This window comes from Neomonachus schauinslandi, chromosome 6, assembly GCF_002201575.2.
Source record: "Neomonachus schauinslandi chromosome 6, ASM220157v2, whole genome shotgun sequence".
Taxonomy (NCBI): domain Eukaryota; kingdom Metazoa; phylum Chordata; class Mammalia; order Carnivora; family Phocidae; genus Neomonachus; species Neomonachus schauinslandi.
The window spans coordinates 81,631,044-81,647,789 of NC_058408.1; the positions used below are offsets into that span (position 1 = coordinate 81,631,044).

Here is a 16,746-nt window from a genome sequence, read left to right on the forward strand (position 1 = left end):
AAAAGCTTGTCAGATTTGACAAGATAAAACTTACGGACTTTTTAAGTAAAAAAAAAAAAAGTGGCAAACAATTCTGAAAAAAATATTTTAGAATATAATATATACACAGAATTATTTATTACAAGATAACATAGATTAATAAGAAAAATAGAAAACTCAGTAGCTAAATGGCAAAGAAGCATGGGTCAGTAATTCTCAGGAGAGACTGTATAATTTATAAACATCATTAGAAATCAAAAGAAACACAATAAAATGAGGAATCATTTTTTAATCTAAATTGACTTAAACTTAAGTCTTTGCTTTCATCCCATACTTGGAAGAATACAATGCAAGTAGTATTTTTGTAAATTGGGAAATTAGATAATTTCCTTTCGAAAAAACAGTTTGGCATTGTGTCCCAAAATCTGTATAAAATCTCTCTATTTCTTTCTTGTCACCATAATTTCACCTCTGAAAGTGTATTTTGAAACAAAATAAACATTTACACCAAAACATGCTTCATTAGATAGTTGGTAGAGTTCAGATCTGCCTGTGGGCAAGTGTTTGTGTGACTTGGGATGCACACACTCGATGGCATGTTAGTTAGGTGTGTGTGGCAAATGGTCACACGAGCTGTGGTAGCATCAGGAAACGCTGCAGTGTAGAGGGAAATGCAAACAGCAGTGTGCAAAATGGTCTCTGCACTCTTTGTACTTGCATCTTTCAGATGTGCATGAAACAGAAAATGACTCGAGAATATACACCAACATGTTAACAGTGGTGTGTGTTAGAGTAGGGGCGTAAAAATTTTAACCAATATGTTTGAAAAAAAATTAATTTTTCTTTAAAAGCTTACTTAAAGCCTAAATGACAACAATAAAGAAATTGACTCACTTCATCTTTCTGCAAAAAGAGCTTTGAAGGTACCATCGTGTGGGAGAGCCAAGACCTCCAAGGCCTTGTGTCAAGAAATCTCCACAAAGTGACTGTAAATGATGGCGGGGGCGTTCTCCGAGTCATTACGGTAAGTCATCCTTTCTTCCTAAGGCTGTTCAGCATACTTTAGCATTTTTTCAAACAGAAAAATTGTTTTTAACTTTATGTTTACATCAACCCAGGGAATGTGGAACAATGAATCTGGGGTATTTTAGAGCATGTACAGCAGAAAATGTTGAGTCACCATAGTAAAGACGAACAACTCAGATGTTCAATGATTTTCTCACTCCAGCGTTAGTAAATACATAGTAGTGCCTTAAGATTGGTGCACTTTAAAAAGTGTGATATTTTATTTCTCAATAATTTTTAAGCTAACATTTGGAAGGACACTTGCTCAGTAGTATTCAGAATCCTCACTCCCTCACCTTTATAGCAGGATGTTCGTTAAAATCGCATAGACGGCAGTACTGGAAAATACGATGGAGCTTTTGCTTTCGTTTATATTGCTGGAATTTCTGCCTCATATTTTTCATTTATTCAGATTTGCTTCAGATTTAAAAACAGTTTAATGGGTAAATATCTCCAAGTAAGTGTGGGACGATAAGGTGTAGACAGACTTCAAGCGGTGAGCTTTAAATACACAAGAGGTGTTTGTGGTGGTGTCACAAACAGTCTCATTCTCCCTGATGCTCTGATGTAATGATTAGGAGAGTGCTTAGTATCTCAGTTCACAGGCTTAGTCTGTTTTCATTAACTATTCGTCTTATTCACATGAATTAATTCCCGAATTTGAAATGAACCTTAAGTGGTATGCTGTTACCCATTTAGAAAACCACTCCTGGCCCACAGTGCAACTTACACTCCAGTGAGGAAGAAAGACATTAGATCACAGATTCATATATAATTACAAAACTTAGCCTTGTGGGTCGTGGTTAAGATCTCACCTCTATTACAGTAGTCCTTTATTTAACATAGAATGTCTTATGAAATTTAATTATAGTTTTATTCTTTCCTTATTTCCAAGGCAAGTGCCTTTAATATGTCGCCCCCTTTTCTATTTATGAAACTTAAAAATATCCAAAATGTGCCGGAATTCTGTAGTTATTAAGTTGATTGCACAAAAGCAAATCAGACTCCCTGAGTTGAGGACTAGGTTCAAATGGAAAGACTCAAATGATCCACTTTGGGGGTAAATACAGTTGTAGAGGGCTAAAGAACGCTTACACACTCAGCTAACCTTAAAAAATAGTCGGTATCTTGGTGGCCCCTTGTAGGAAACCCCACGTACAAATAAAGGTTTCCATCATAAATGCGTAAAGCTGAAAGTTTCCCCGAGTCTTGCTCCCTTGCCAGCAAGTGAGAACGTCAGAAACTTTTAAAAGTCAAGCTGTGACCTTTTAGATAGAAGCTAATAAAAAGTACTATCAAGTTCTAAATAAGCCAAAACAATGTAGAGTACACGATGAAAAAACAGAGCGTACAACCTTTCCTGGCTCCTTAAAGCTGGAAACGTTAGCATCGCCTTCAGTAGCTTCCTCCACATTGAGCTACAGGTCCCCACGGCCACCTCTGGACAGAGTCTCTCTACGGCCCTGAAACTACTCCGTGTAGTACAGCTCTGTGAGGGGACGGGCCAGGTGGGCGCACGCGCACACACACACACACACACACACACACGCCCATGCGGTCGGGCCCGGCCCCGCTGGGGCTTCACGCTGGCGTGCAGAGGGGAACCCCCTCACTGGGGAACTTGTAGATCTCTAATCGTAAAAGCTCCTCCCATCGCGGGAGGCCGAGAGGACTATCGCTGGCCGTGGGCACCTTCCAACAGCATCAGCAAGCAGTAGGGCTCTGTCTGAACGGTTTGTTTGCGAGGGGCTTTCTCTGGGCGGTAGAGCAAACTTTAAAAATGTGCCTAGATGTATTTGAATTCATGGCAGTTTTCAGCCTCCGAGAAATCAAAGGTGATCATTTTTTTTTTTTTTTAAGTGGTAGGGTTGGGATGCAAAATAAAATTGGTTTTGTACTATTATGGTAGCAAGTTCAAGACTATGATTCTGTGTCAGTTGGAATTCTGAGCACTATGGACTGCCATGTGCACCCGATCTTTAATATAGTAACCAAGAGAACAATCAGATAGCAAAAATAGGAGAATACTGATGTCATCCTGATCGTGTGCGTCTTAGATGGGTTTATTGCTGTGGAGTCACATTATAAATTTTGGCACATCAGTTTTAAAATAGAAGAAGTGTATTTTTAGTAATGAAACACTGAGTACTTCTGTTCTTGTTGCTTTCAGGCTGGGGAGGGTGCCTTGCCTCACGAATTCATGGAAGGCGTGGAGGGGGTTGCAGGTGGTTTTATTTACATCATTCAGGGTAAGTCTTGAAAGGTGAAGGGCGCGCTGAATTCATGTACCTAATCTTACTCCATACTTTGACAGAAAAGGTGATTTTTTTTTTTTGTCATTTAAAAAAAGACACATATATCCTTTACTGATACATAATTCACATACACCTTACCCTGGTTCGCAGCATAGGAGAGTTCTGCAAGCATCTCCACTAACTCTAGACCATTTCCGTCACTCCCAGAAGAAACCCTATGTCCATTAGCGGACACTCCTCATTCTCCCCTCCCCCAGCGCCTACCAACCATTAACCTCCTTACTGTCCTTTCTGACCGTAAATGTAAGGATTTACTTCTGGGCTCTCACTTGTGTTCTTTTGATCTGTGTGTCAGTCCTTCTACCAGTTCTACACTGTCTTGAATATGTGGCTTTCTAGTAGGATTTGACATTGGGAAGTGTGAATCCTCCAACTTTGTTCTCTTTCAAGATTGTTTTGGCTCTTCTGGGTCCTGCATTTCCATACGAATTTTAGGATCAGCTTGTCAGTGTCTGCAAGCAAGCCAGCTGGGATTTTGAAAGGGGTGTCCGTGAACATGTAGAGCATTTCAGGCAGTGCTGCCATTCTGACAGTAAGTCTCTGATCCATGAACATGGATCTCCTTCCATTTACTTATGTCTTACTAGTTCCTTTTAGTGATGTTTTGTGGTTTTCAGAGAACAAGTCTTACATTTCTTCCAAGTTTATTCTTAAATATTTATTCTTTTTGATACCATTATAAGTGGAATTGGTTTTTACATTTCATTTCTAGATTGCTCATTGCTAATGTATAGAAATACAATTGATTTTTATATATCAATCTTGTATGCTGCAATTTTGCTGAATTCATTTATTAAGTTACTAGTTGTGTGGGTGCCTTAGGATTTTCCATATACAAGATCATGTCATCTACAAGTGGGGATAGTTGTACTTTTTTTTTCCCCCCAATCTGGATGCCTTTTATTGCTCTTTCTTGTCTGTCATGGCTAGACTGTCTAGTACAGTGTTGAGTAGAAGTGGTAGAGCAGATATCCTTGTCTTGTTCTCGCTCTTAGAGGGAAAGCATCCAATCTTTCACCATAACGGTTGATCTTGAAAAATCCATGACCTTGAACTTTGTTGGCCCCGTGTGGCTATGTTTGGTTTATGCTGCAGCCAGGTGGGGACTTCTGCAGAACTGCTAGACCGTGGCCATATAGCTGTAGTGGACTTCGTGCTGTTGGTCAGTCAGAAGGGAAGAACCTTTTCTTCCCTGACCCAGCAAGCGAGGTGCATTTTGATGCCTGCATCTGTCCCTCTGTTGGAGGTGGCCCAGTGGACTCCGCTTCCCCTCCTGCTTCATGTGGACGCTTTCTCCTCATGATGTGAATATGTAAACATAGACTCCATCTTTCAGAGAACAGTTTCTTAAATGCTTCTCCTAATATATCACATTTCAAGGATGGATTTGTTAGATTCCTTTAAAACTTGGGGTCAGGAGCATTAGCTTAGAACTGTAGAGGGAATTTTGTTGTGATGGGAGTGGCTGTGTTTGTCTTCTTGAATCATGCTTATTTAAATATCTATCTATGAATTCCTGAGAATTCTTTAAGAAAGAAGAACTACCCTTGATGCAGTTGCTCTTGGCCACCTGTCCTGCACATTACCTGGGGAACAAAGGTGCCCAGTGGAATTTCCGTCTTGACATCTTGGAGCTCTGCAGAGGATGGATTCCTATAAAAGAATTAGGACCCAGCTTCCCTGAAGGCTGTCAGTGACTGGGGAAAGCAGAGCAGACCCTGAGAGGAGACTCTTTTGGGACCCCCTCAACAGCATGGTGTTGAGGATGGGGCACACCCCCTGTTTGAGGCACTGCATGTTGTTTGAGGATGCAAATGGACTGTGGCTTTTTTTTTTTTTTAAGGTTTTATTTATTTATTTGACAGAGAGAGAGCACAAGCAGGAAGAGCAGCAGAGGGAGAGGGAGAAGCAGGCCCCCTTCCGAGCAGGGAGCCTGATGTGGGACTCAGTCCCAGCACACTGGGATCATGACCTGAGCCGAAAGCAGACACTTAGCACACTGAGCCACCCGGGTGCCCCAAGACTGTGGCTTTTTTTATTTTTCATTTTTTCGAAAGCATTTTTATAGTGTTTCCTCCTAGAAGTAGTTGTATTCTTACATCACCCGAAAGGGTAGCCTGGAACAGATACATGGGTTTTGCCCATAAACTTGCCATTAAAAATAGAAATTTAAAATTTAGAGATCGTTAATTTCAGTCCAGAGATTTTTCATAAAACTATGAGACCACTCTGCCAAGGAAGGTATCCGCTTAGCTCACCAAGAAGCTAGCTAACAGCCCAGCCCTGGGGAAAACTCAGATCAGAAGCTCAGGCAGCTTCCTAAGGCAGTGCAGACGTGGGGCCAGGGGCAGGTGTAACGCACCATCTGACTGGAATATCCAGCACCTTCCCTTCTTTTACTGGTTCATTCCCGAATGTACCACCAGGAGCCTTTAAAAACTAGTTTAAGGGGCCCTTGAGACTCTGTCACTAAACTGTTCTACAAGGAGCAGCTCCTGTACCCTGGACAAAAGCTTGTTACAATTTTTCTGTCATGGAGGCTAAAGGAATAAGGTTTGGGTGAGGGACAAATTCTTTCAAATAAGACTGAAATAACTCAAGTTGTAGGCTAAAGAAATGAAAATGAATAGATTGTCTTCTGCAAATCTCAGTATAAATTAATTTTTTAAAATCAGGATCTAAGTGCTATGAATTGGTTGTACATGAATTCTTAAATTTTGTCGGATATTAGCAGCTCTGTCCGGGCCTTACCTCAAGCTACAAAGTTAAAATCTTCAGAAGTGGAGCTCAGATGTCTGTATCTTAACAGGCTTGCTAAACAGACATGATCTTCCAAACTTTGAGAGGGTGTAAACTCTGTGATTCTTTTAAGTAGCAAACTAGACAGATCATCAGATTTAAAACACGCACAGATCTATTACTTTATATTCCTGGTTTTCAGATATATACAGTATAAAACAAAAGGTGTCATTTGTTCATGTGAAAGACCTATATTTAATTTCTGCTCTCATCTTATTACAACCATCCTCCTGTTACTCCAGTTTTCAAAAGCTGTCACTTTCCCTCAAGTTGTTAAATTGTATATACTTTATCTTTGAAGTAAAGGGATATTACAGTAGAATGTAAGAGCTGGTGGGGACACAAGGTCATTCAGGCTTGTGTTTCTCCAAGGGTAGGCGTCTGTGGTCCACGTGCCTCAGAGTTCTGGGAACACGCATGTTAAAAACAGAGTCTTGGGCCCACCCGAGACGTGCTGAATGGTTAGGTTTGGGCTGCAGGAATGTATATGTCAAAAAGCAGTCCACTGATGTCGTCGTCCTCCCCCTCCTCCTCCCTCTTTCCCCTCCTCCCCCCCCTCCCCCGATGAGAATACAGGCCCAGAAACCTGCAGCTTGCCCAGCATGTCCCAGAGCAGCAGAAGCAGAAATCAGATCTAGGCCTCCTGACGCGCAGGCCCCAGGCTTTCCCTTTGACGTTCCAGAAGGTGGGGTGCTAAACTACTCTGTTGTTTCCTCACCCTTCAGCCACTCACTTTATTTTTTAGACGTTTTCTCTAATTTGAGTGAGACATTTGAGAAAATCCTGCCCTAGTGAAAAGTGGCTGCCTTAAATCCATAGGATTTGAGGACAGTCCCTGCGCAAATGTGACAAGTGATTCATTAACGTGTGAGGTAGTAAACTGATGACTTTAAGCACATTTTTATTATGAAATATCACAGATATACCAAAAATAGTGCTGTAAGAAACAGCCGTGCCCTTATTATTCAGAATTAACAAATGCTTACATTTTGTCATATTTGCTCCCTTTTTTAAAGAAAAAACCATTACAGACACAGTGAAGCCCCATCCCAGCTAGCTGTCTGGCCCTGTCCCTCCCTCCCCTCAGAGAGAGTGCCCTGTCCTGAAATTTGTGTGCACCCTTCCCTTTCTTATTTTCCTACTTTCTACTACATATGTACATTATCTTTCCGTAACATGCAGTTTTGAGGAGAGTATTTTATCAATGAGGTCCACGGCATCATATTGAATCTATCAAGTAGAAACAAAGGTCCTTCTCCGCCCCCCTCCCAGCATCATTTTTCAGTGCCATTCCTCTGAGCATGCAAGATCAGGTTAATTCTTCTGCCTGCTCTTTTCCATTACATGACTGTCCCAAAGGCTGGCTACTCTCCCGTCGGGGGGGTGCATTTAGGCTGGTTCTGTTTCTCCCGTTACAAACAACGCTGCCAGGATCGGCCTTGTGAGCATGTGAGATGCAGACCTGTGGCCTCCCACGGCCTGCCCAGCTGCCGCTGGACCGCTGTGCACAGGAAGCAGCTGTGGACCCTGCAGATCCCTGCGGGGTGCGGGAGGGCCTGCTGCCCAGCTCGGCTGTCTCCCAGCTGCTCTCCGTTCGGTCACTCGGGGAAAGGGTGCGAGCCAACAGAACGTTCCACGTGCTGGGTCTTCCATTTGCGACAGCATCTTTCTCCATCTCTCAACTTTTCCTTTGTAGAAGGTGATGCACTCTTACAAAACCTTCATTCTCGCCCTCGAAGACTTCTTGACCACAGAAGTAATCTCCACAGGGAAGACGCCTTACTGAGGGAGGAGAGCAGCGTCTATGATGACATTGTTTTTGTGGATGTCGTTGACACTTATCGAAATGTTCCTGCGAAATTACTGAACTTCTACAGATGGTAGGTGGTAAACGTGGGGTAGGTAGAATTTGTCTTACTGTTCTTTGGATGTAGGAACAATTCATTGACATTAGACCCCTGCATTTTTTTTTTTTTAATAAACCAACCCCAGAACCCCTGAACAACTAGGATGTGTGATCTATTACATCCTGGTTCTTTGTGAGGACTGAAATCATGCCGCTTTCTCATTCAGATGAGCAGATCCGTGATGTGAATGATTTTTATCAAAAGTAGGGCAAAAGTTGATTTTGGGTCGTTCTATTCTGTCTGAGTCAAAGTCAGTCCTGTGAGTCATTGTCTTGGTTGCCTCAGGCCAACACCAGATGAAAATCAGTGAGTTTGAAAATGGCCCATTTTCAGTTGTGATCATACCCACTGACCTACATGACCTGTGTATAGTTTCCCTTGAACCCAGGTTACTGATCTGAATTCTGTTCAGCCGAACATCCACATTCTGTTTCCATCCTCTTCTTCACGCATTTAAGAACCACTTGCCCTAATTCCAAAACTTTTCTGTAAGATGAAATCCAGCAGCCTCCCATAACTTGCCCACCCCTACAGGATTTCTTCGACCTGGGTTGTGACTCCTGCCTTTGGACCATTAACGGCAGCAACAATCCTAACTACTCTTGTTTATATGTACAGTTAACATGATTAGTTACTCCAGGGTCCGCTTACTTGCTCTTGAGCCCTGTGACACTGTCCACCCTCGAACTAACCCAAACTCTCTCTGTCTAGCCTAAACCTAGAGTATTTCCACATCTGTGTCTTTTTTTTTTTTTTTTTTTTTTAAGATTTTACCTATTTATTTGACAGAGAGAGACACAGCGAGAGAGGGAACACAAGCAGGGGGAGTGGGAGAGGGAGAAGCAGGCTCCCCGCAGAGCAGGGAGCCCGATGCGGGACTCGATCCCAGGACCCTGGGATTATGACCCGAGCTGAAGGCAGCCGCTCAACCAACTGAGCCACCCAGGTGCCCCACATCTGTGTCTTTTAAAACTGGATCAGGGAGCTTGTTTCTTGGTGAGCCCCTAAGTCTGCCCCTCTCTCTTCTTTGTTGCCCTGGGCAGAGTGGATGGATATAGTCCTGATTCGTTTATGGAAGGTCATGTTTCACGGCTAGGGCAAGTTAATATAATTTTGGAGTCACCCTGTGGCTAGAGGGCAGATAGAAATAAAAGTTGGAAATTGAGGTGTGTCTAGAATACCAGGGTTATATCTGGACAACTGTACTGAGAAAAAGAACCTTCTTTAGCTCAAGGCCCTTGAGAGGGGTCCCTGTTGTATGGGGGCCCAGGCAAGAATGGAAAGAGTTCAGTGAAGGGTGGGAATGGAGGTCCAGGAAGTGGGAAATCGGATTGTGGTGTTCTAGGACTTTCTCTAGGGAGCTGATTCCTGGTTGTGGAAGTTCAGTGTAGTTTATCTGTTACCTGCAGTTTAAGTCTTCTCTCCTGTACTCCTTGCACATCTCTGAGCTCTCAGTTGTCGCTGCCATGGTCTGTCTCGGGCCACCCTCTCCACCTGATCACCGGGGACAGGCTAACGGCCCTGGGCTCGGGGACCCGCTCTCCCCTCTCCTGTGCCACCTGTCCGCCGTCCATGCTGTAATGAAAGCTGCCTTAGTCATTCTTTCTTCAGGTGATTCCTCGGTGACCGCAGTGTCCTTTATCACAGAGCCCCTCCTAATTAGCAAATATTATGTGCTCCTGTGCTGTTAATTAGAAATGAACTTTAGAAGCCCGGGGTTGTGAGCTTTGGTGTGGACCTGTTGTCAAATTCACCATTCTTTGACCGAAAAATGCTTTCTCCAGATTTCTTTTATTCAGATTTCTGTCATTTGGTTCCCTAGCAAGACTCTGGGTTTTGTTTTGTTTTTTAATCCAAGGTGGACAGGGATTGGCAGTGTGAAATGAAGAAGTCCGTTTTGTCTCCACTCACCCTTGTATGTCTGGGTAAACGAAGTCACCCTCCTGGGCCTTCCAAAAGGTCATTTATAAGAGTTTAATTGCTGGGAATCGTTTCTGAGGGGAAATACGTGTCCGTGTTACAGCTCAGTGTTTTAAAAACCATCAAATACCTGAGTGGAGTATAACTCGTGGCACCGAATAGAGCATCTTGCACAGCAGGGTTCCGGGGGAGAGCCGGGGCGATGCTTGTCCCCTGCCTGTCCCCTCACCGTGGGCCCCGTTAAGAATCCCAGTGACAAGGTTCGCATGTTTGGCAGCCTGACGGGAACAATGTCACAGAAGCATTTGTTTGCTCATAGGTCCCACTTCAGCCAGATCTTTTTTTTACTGCATTCTTTTTCTTTGGCACCTTTAAAATCCGCTTGGTGCTTCTCTGTGTTATGCCACTTAATGAATATCAAGTGAGGATTGCGTTCGGTAGCAGCGGTGTTCTGAGCACATGTTCTCAACCTCGAAGGACGAAGAAACTGAACAAGTGTGCAGGTCGTCCAGGGCCGGCTCTTCAGGAAGATGGTAGCGATGTCACCGCTTCCTTTCCTATGGACGCAATGACCCTCGTATTCCCTTTTGCCAACAGGACTGTGGAAACAACCAGCTTTGACTTATTGCTAAAGACAGATGACGACTGTTACATAGACTTGGAAGCTGTGTTTAATAGGATTGCCCACAAGAATCTGGATGGGCCTAATTTTTGGTGGGGAAAGTAAGTTAAACCTTGTTAGCCCTTTGGCTTCAGGTACCTGATCAAAAGGAATTCATTTAGCATGAAACACACAAGCAAAATGTGGCCCAGATAGGGAGCCTCCCTCCCCCGCCCCCCAGGTCCTGGTTACTGGATGTTATCAATCTACAGTTAGAGGGAAAACCTATAAAATGAAAAACTTCAGGCTAAGGTAATGAAGGAGGGGAAGACGATGTGGCTTTTATCATCATGGCCTAGAAATAAGCACTACTCACATGAGAAGCTGCCATACGTGGTATCTTGTTAGAAGAAAGTTGTGACACATTTCTGAAATTGTGCTGTGTTTCTTCAGGAATCCAGTATGGATTCATGATCTTCTTTAGCATATGTACACATGATGATGCTCTGGTACTTTCAGAAACTCCACAAATGTAACTTAGAGAATTTGATGCACCAGTCTTTCACATAACACACCTGCTAGATAAAGAATGCCGTTCCTTAGACCAAAAAAAAAAAAATGTTCCTCTTTCCTTGCTTTTACAGCTTGGTCCTTTGTAGTGATCATAAAGGGGTCCAGCTTAATAGTGGTAGGACAGCCGTCGCGCCGACACGAAGAAGCCAACTGTTTTTGACTCTCAGTTTCAGACTGAATTGGGCCGTGGACCGGACCGGCAAGTGGCAGGAGCTGGAGTACCCCAGCCCCGCCTACCCAGCCTTTGCCTGCGGCTCGGGGTACGTCATCTCCAGGGACATCGTCCACTGGCTCGCCGGCAACGCGGGCAGACTCAAGACCTACCAGGTAGTTCCGGATTTCTGACCTGACGGTGTACTCTTCACACCAAGTCTCATCCAGCCCGGGATTCCGTCTCTGAGCACAGAGCCAGTGTCCCTGGGGGAAGGCATGCTGTTCCTTCTGTAGAGGAGTCACCCTCAGAGGTCAGGGACACAGTCCTAGCCTCCAGATCCTGGCTCTAAATTCTATTCCTAAATCTTTCTTTGAGCCTACTTACTAGGTTTTCAGACTCCATTTACAAGTGTAGTCCCTGGAGGAATGGAAAGCTTGGCATTCACAAGAAGGAAGACTGTAAAGCAGGGGCTTTCTTTTTTGTTGATTCTGGTGACTGTGTCACTAAACAGTCCGCCTAGCAGTTGGATCCACCGTATCGTTTATACAGCCGGTGCTGGAGGTGTGAGGCCCCCGAGAAGGGCTGTCTTGTGTCTAGTCATTTCATCATGGTGGGTGTTAATGGCCACTAGCTGTTACTCCGTGTACAAGTGTTAATACAGGCTTGGCGTTTCCTGGTAGAATAATTACAAAGCCAAGAAGTGGAAAGATGACTTATTACGGGAATGTGGGGCATCGTGTTTAGAGATGATACAGCATTTCAACTTCTGCATTTCAATTTCACGGGGCGCATACAGGGTGAAGACGTAAGCATGGGCATCTGGATGGCAGCCATAGGACCTAGTCGATACCAGGTAAGTGAGCCTGCGGGGCGGCTAGCCCTGGGGTTCTGAGGAACTGTGAGGAAATGAGGTTTCTGGGTCAGACGCTGGGCAGAAACAGTGACTTGAAGGTCTGGCATCAGAGCTGTGCTCTTAATGCTCTTGGTTTCATTCCCAGTAATCCACCCAGGTTCTCATATTTTTCGGAGTTTAAACCAAAAAAAAAAATGTTTGGATGGAAGTTTCCTACCCACAGAGAAGAATTAGGTTTTTACAGGTTTGATTAGAAATTCTTTGTAGCTTTAAAATGTAAGGAATCCGGGGTGCCTGGCTGGCTCAGTCAGTAGAGCATGCAACTCTCGATCTGGAGGTCATGAGTTTGAGCCCCACGCTGGGCATAGTGATTACTTAAAAAAAAAAAAAGACCTTAAGGAATCAGCTGGCTGAAGTTTCCAGCAGCGGGATGGTCCAAGGACCCTTCAGCCCTTCTGACTGATGAAAATAAAACACTGGATTTAAAATACCGGAAGGTGTTTTTGAAAATACACTGACCGCTGAGCCAGGGAAAGAAAGAAATGAATCTGCAGAGACCAGAAATGGAAGAGAGGAGGCACAAAGCTGAGCTTCGCCTCAAAGCTTTCTGTTGAATTTTGGATTCTTGCAGCTTCCACTTTGGCCACAGAAGGTGCAGGGGGCAGAGGAACATGCAGGGCCCCCTTACTTCAGGGGTGAACGGGAGTAAACCCACATCTGCTGGGTCAGCTGTGACAGTCTGTGTCCTATTGAAGTGCCAGCTTTGACTTGTTGAACACTGAAGATAATTTTCTGTGTCTGATTGTGGTGATAGCTGTGTCGTTTGTGGGTCTGTATAGGCTGATGTGTCCACAGACCGTTGCTCATGGAGCTTGTTTCCTGATGTGTTCAGAGACTTGTGTGTGTAACCTCATGTTCCTTGGAAATGGAGGCATTTAAAATGCATTCTTGCGAAGAGGATTTATGTTGTGTGTGCCTTGCACCGAAGGGCATTCCCATCTCTGACTGCATTGTTGGAGAACGTGACTCCCGCCATATACCCAGCTAAGTGCAGGCTGGGCTTCCAGATGCTCAGGGCAGACCCCTTTCCATCGCACCCAGGGTCCAGGCTGAGTCGCAGGTTCTGTTTTCTGAATTACACAAACACACACACACACTCCTCCTCCCTCTCCCCCAGGTCTGTCTGGCACCTCAGGGGCCCTGGCTCTGAGTCTCCCTGTCGCTGGACGTGGCCTTTTCAAACCCCGCGGAGCCTTCAGGGCACGTGCTGACCCCGGCCCCTTTGCCCCAGTGTCTTCTCCTTTGCCACCGGCTCAGCCATGCTTTAACAAGGCGCGTTTGATAGTACGCAGCATCAGTGTGTTCTCAGACCGAGCGAGCTTCTCTGGCTCTGTGTTCTGTCTCCGAAGGAGGCTGGTGCTCGGGACTCAGGCTGAGTCCGTTTTGGTCCCTCGGGTTCACCTCATCCACATCGGCTTCCCTTTTTGCCAACTTCACTGCAACCCTGGGCAGGGCCCTTCACTCTCAGCTTGTCGTCTGGGAAAGGGAAAGGGGTCCTCCCTCGCCGGGTTTCTGGAGAATTAGCTAATACTTGGTACGGCCCCCAGAATGTCAGACGACTCCGCGGGGACAGCCGCAGGGAGCTCCGTGTGTGCTGCCCGGGCTTTCTGGTCACAGAAGTCCCGCTGCCGCCTGCCGCCCACCCCCCCCCCGGAACCCACGGGCTCAGCCCCACGGCTCCCGAGTCACTTGTGTGTGCTTTGTCGCCAGGACGGCCTCTGGCTGTGTGAGAAGACATGTGAGCCGGGCATGCTGTCCTCCCCGCAGTACTCGCCGCAGGAGCTGACGCAGCTGTGGCAGCTGAAGGAGCGGTGCGGGGATCCTTGTCGGTGCGAGGCAGCCGCGGGAGGGTTTTAACCGGCAGCGCTGCGGGAGCGGGCGCAGGAGCAGCAGGGCGAGCGGCCGCTGAGCGGAGTCCCCCGAGAGCCCGCGGTGGGGCAGCAGACGCCTGGCGGCCCGGGACAGTGCTCGGTTGGCACTTTTTACCTGTAACCAACGTGATCTTTCTAAATGTTTGCACAGAATGTCCTTTTTAAAAATCAGCTGATCCTGTACATAACAAAAATTTTATTTCTATATTGCAAGACTTTGAAAAACACCAAACTGTTTTATAAAACAAAAAACATTTCTAAAACCTGATGTATCATTTCTAGTTTATAATTCATTACCTATCACTTTTGGTTAAAATTGGCCTCGTTCAGAAATCTTAGTAGCCAAGAATGTGAATTCCAGCCTGGATTACGGAATGGCCCTGTAAGGCATAATTAGGAAAATTAAGGGCCAAAAACAACTCACAGAATGCTGTGTGGTCACTTATACCAAAGTTTGGGAATGGAAATGTCTGAATGAAGTGGGCAACTGGAAAAGGAACCCATATAATTCTCAGTTCTGGACCTTGGTTTTAAAGTTCACTTATTTATTAGGTGAGCTAATTCCAGTTTTCTTTTGCCATTTAACATAGATCCTGAAGGTCACAGTCTAGTACTATTTTAAAAAAGCTAAAATTCTGTGGCTGTAAATCGAATACCTCGCACGGTTTTAGTGATGTAGGGAAAGGGTACAGCTAAATAGTGGGCACTTAGAAAGAATGAATTTTTTCTTTCCTCCTGTCATTGTGTAATGTTTACCTAACCTAACTGAATTCTGATCAGAGATGGAAATCTTCTATAGAAGAATATATGCCCAGCTTAGGTACAACTGTAGGGAAAAGCATATAATGTATTTTTGTAAGTACTCTAGAAACAGTGTGACGGAGGGAAGAGATCATAGTATACGTTACACATTGAAGAGGTGGCTCCCTAAGTTTAAGGGACATTTCCCAAAATGACTATCCAAATCAAACCTTTTAAAACTAGTAGTATCCATAGAGTTCCACTAAAACTGGTCCTATGACCGACATTATGTTCAGATCTCATTAGACTAGCTAGGTTCTATTTAATATTTAAATCTCCACATACTGAAATGTATAGTCACGAACTATATGAAATAAAATCAGAAAATCATTAGTAGGTGCAAAGCCTTTATTACTACTGTTATATACAAGCCTAGAAATGGTCTCTTCCCAATGAAAAATACCACCTTTTCTATACTTAGAGCAAGGTGTAAAACCTCTCTCTTTTTCTAACAGAACTGTTCCAATAAATCCTTTATTTCCGGTACCCCCCCCCCCGCCCCGAGTCAGGATAAACAGTGCAGTCCCCGAACTTTCTTAGTTCACCGTTACCATCGCACCAATAGACAATCTCCACTTTCCACAGAATAAAACTGTAATGACTGCTGGTCATTTTCTAGTTCAATCTCTCTGCCAGGCATCTACAAATAGAACAGAGGGTTGGGGTGATAAAGACAGATCCGTCTTAATACATGTGCCCCCTCCCAAACAGAGGTGTATGTTTCCCATTTAGAAGCAACCCGTATCACACTTGGGGGACATAAGCCAACTCTGTGTTCTGCTGGGCTACTTACTTTGGGGCTTTCATAGGACAGCAGAAGTTCCGACACAGGAACTTTGAGGAGACGGGCCAGCAGTCCCTTCACCTTCTGAATTGTCATGGAGTCTGTCAAGGAAAGAAACACCCTCAGTTCTCTCGAATGACAGTTACGTGTAGAACTAGCTCACCTGCCAAGACCGCAGTCGCAACGATTCACGGTACCCGGTTCCCCGCGGCAATCAGTAGGGAGAGGCTCGCCCACCGCGTGGACCCGAGAGCCGGTTCCACACCGCTGACCTGACCTGTGGGAAGCTGTGGGGAACCGAGCAAGTGTCTGACCGAAGTGCCCTTTGACAGTGGCTTTTCATACCATTTCAGTGGTGGTGAATATTTCCTCCTGCATCTGAATAAACCAGAAATCATCTTCTCTGCAGAGAGGAGTAAATGTGAGTTAAAATCATTCACTTTCTAAACCTCTGTGATTACTCGCTCATGGATGGCTGAGAGAACACTGGAGTGGGGGCTCAGGCGTCCAGAGGGCGCCTCTCCATCACTCTGCCTTGGTTTCCCCCTCTGTAGAGCGACGGAGGGACCGGCAGTCCGCAGGCTCCCTGCGAGCGCACGCAGGGGACCTGCTTCACGAGCAAATGCTTTGGTTTGTTCAGAAAACACTATGAACTTCTTTCCAAAGATGGGTGGTGGTAAATACTGGATATTTTGATGAGAAACAGAGTTTCTCTGAAGCTTTAGCTGGAGGTACAGCAATAGTATGGTGTTCCTACAAATACCACATGTATTCAAATATTTTTCTATCAGAAATGATTTTTGTAAAGCTGTCTGTGTTTTTATGCAACTTGTGCTAATAAATGTTATCTTTATTTTAGAATAAAAACTGGCCTTGTTTATGTGTTGAATATAAACAATTGACATCATTCACATAACTCGTTTTTTTACGTGTGAATGTGTGTAGATAATCTTGTCCTTTTATAAAGATTTCGGTGCACTGGCTTCCACTGTTCTGAGGGTGGTTAGTGATGGGTTAACTCCTACCTAGCAACGGAAAGGACACATTCCTAAGTCGTGTCAGAA

At 44.8% G+C, this 16,746-nt stretch overlaps 2 protein-coding genes across 2 annotated transcripts in view; one reads left to right on the top strand and one right to left on the bottom strand.

Moving 5' to 3' along the window:
- B3GALNT2 (beta-1,3-N-acetylgalactosaminyltransferase 2) overlaps positions 1–16,513 on the top strand; it is a 60,479-nt gene extending 43,966 nt beyond the window's left edge. The window contains exons 6-12 of the mRNA XM_021696162.2: positions 893–1,003; positions 3,215–3,293; positions 7,855–8,038; positions 10,583–10,708; positions 11,327–11,486; positions 12,110–12,166; positions 13,937–16,513. Coding sequence (XP_021551837.1) covers positions 893–1,003; positions 3,215–3,293; positions 7,855–8,038; positions 10,583–10,708; positions 11,327–11,486; positions 12,110–12,166; positions 13,937–14,083 — 864 coding nt within the window. The 3' untranslated portion in view covers positions 14,084–16,513. The remainder of the gene's footprint in view (positions 1–892; positions 1,004–3,214; positions 3,294–7,854; positions 8,039–10,582; positions 10,709–11,326; positions 11,487–12,109; positions 12,167–13,936) is intronic.
- The window catches only part of TBCE (tubulin folding cofactor E), a 92,827-nt gene continuing 91,329 nt past the window's right edge, over positions 15,249–16,746 (bottom strand). The window contains exons 16-17 of the mRNA XM_021696167.2: positions 15,692–15,783; positions 15,249–15,538 (exon numbers count right to left, since the gene is read on the bottom strand). Coding sequence (XP_021551842.1) covers positions 15,446–15,538; positions 15,692–15,783 — 185 coding nt within the window. The 3' untranslated portion in view covers positions 15,249–15,445. The remainder of the gene's footprint in view (positions 15,539–15,691; positions 15,784–16,746) is intronic.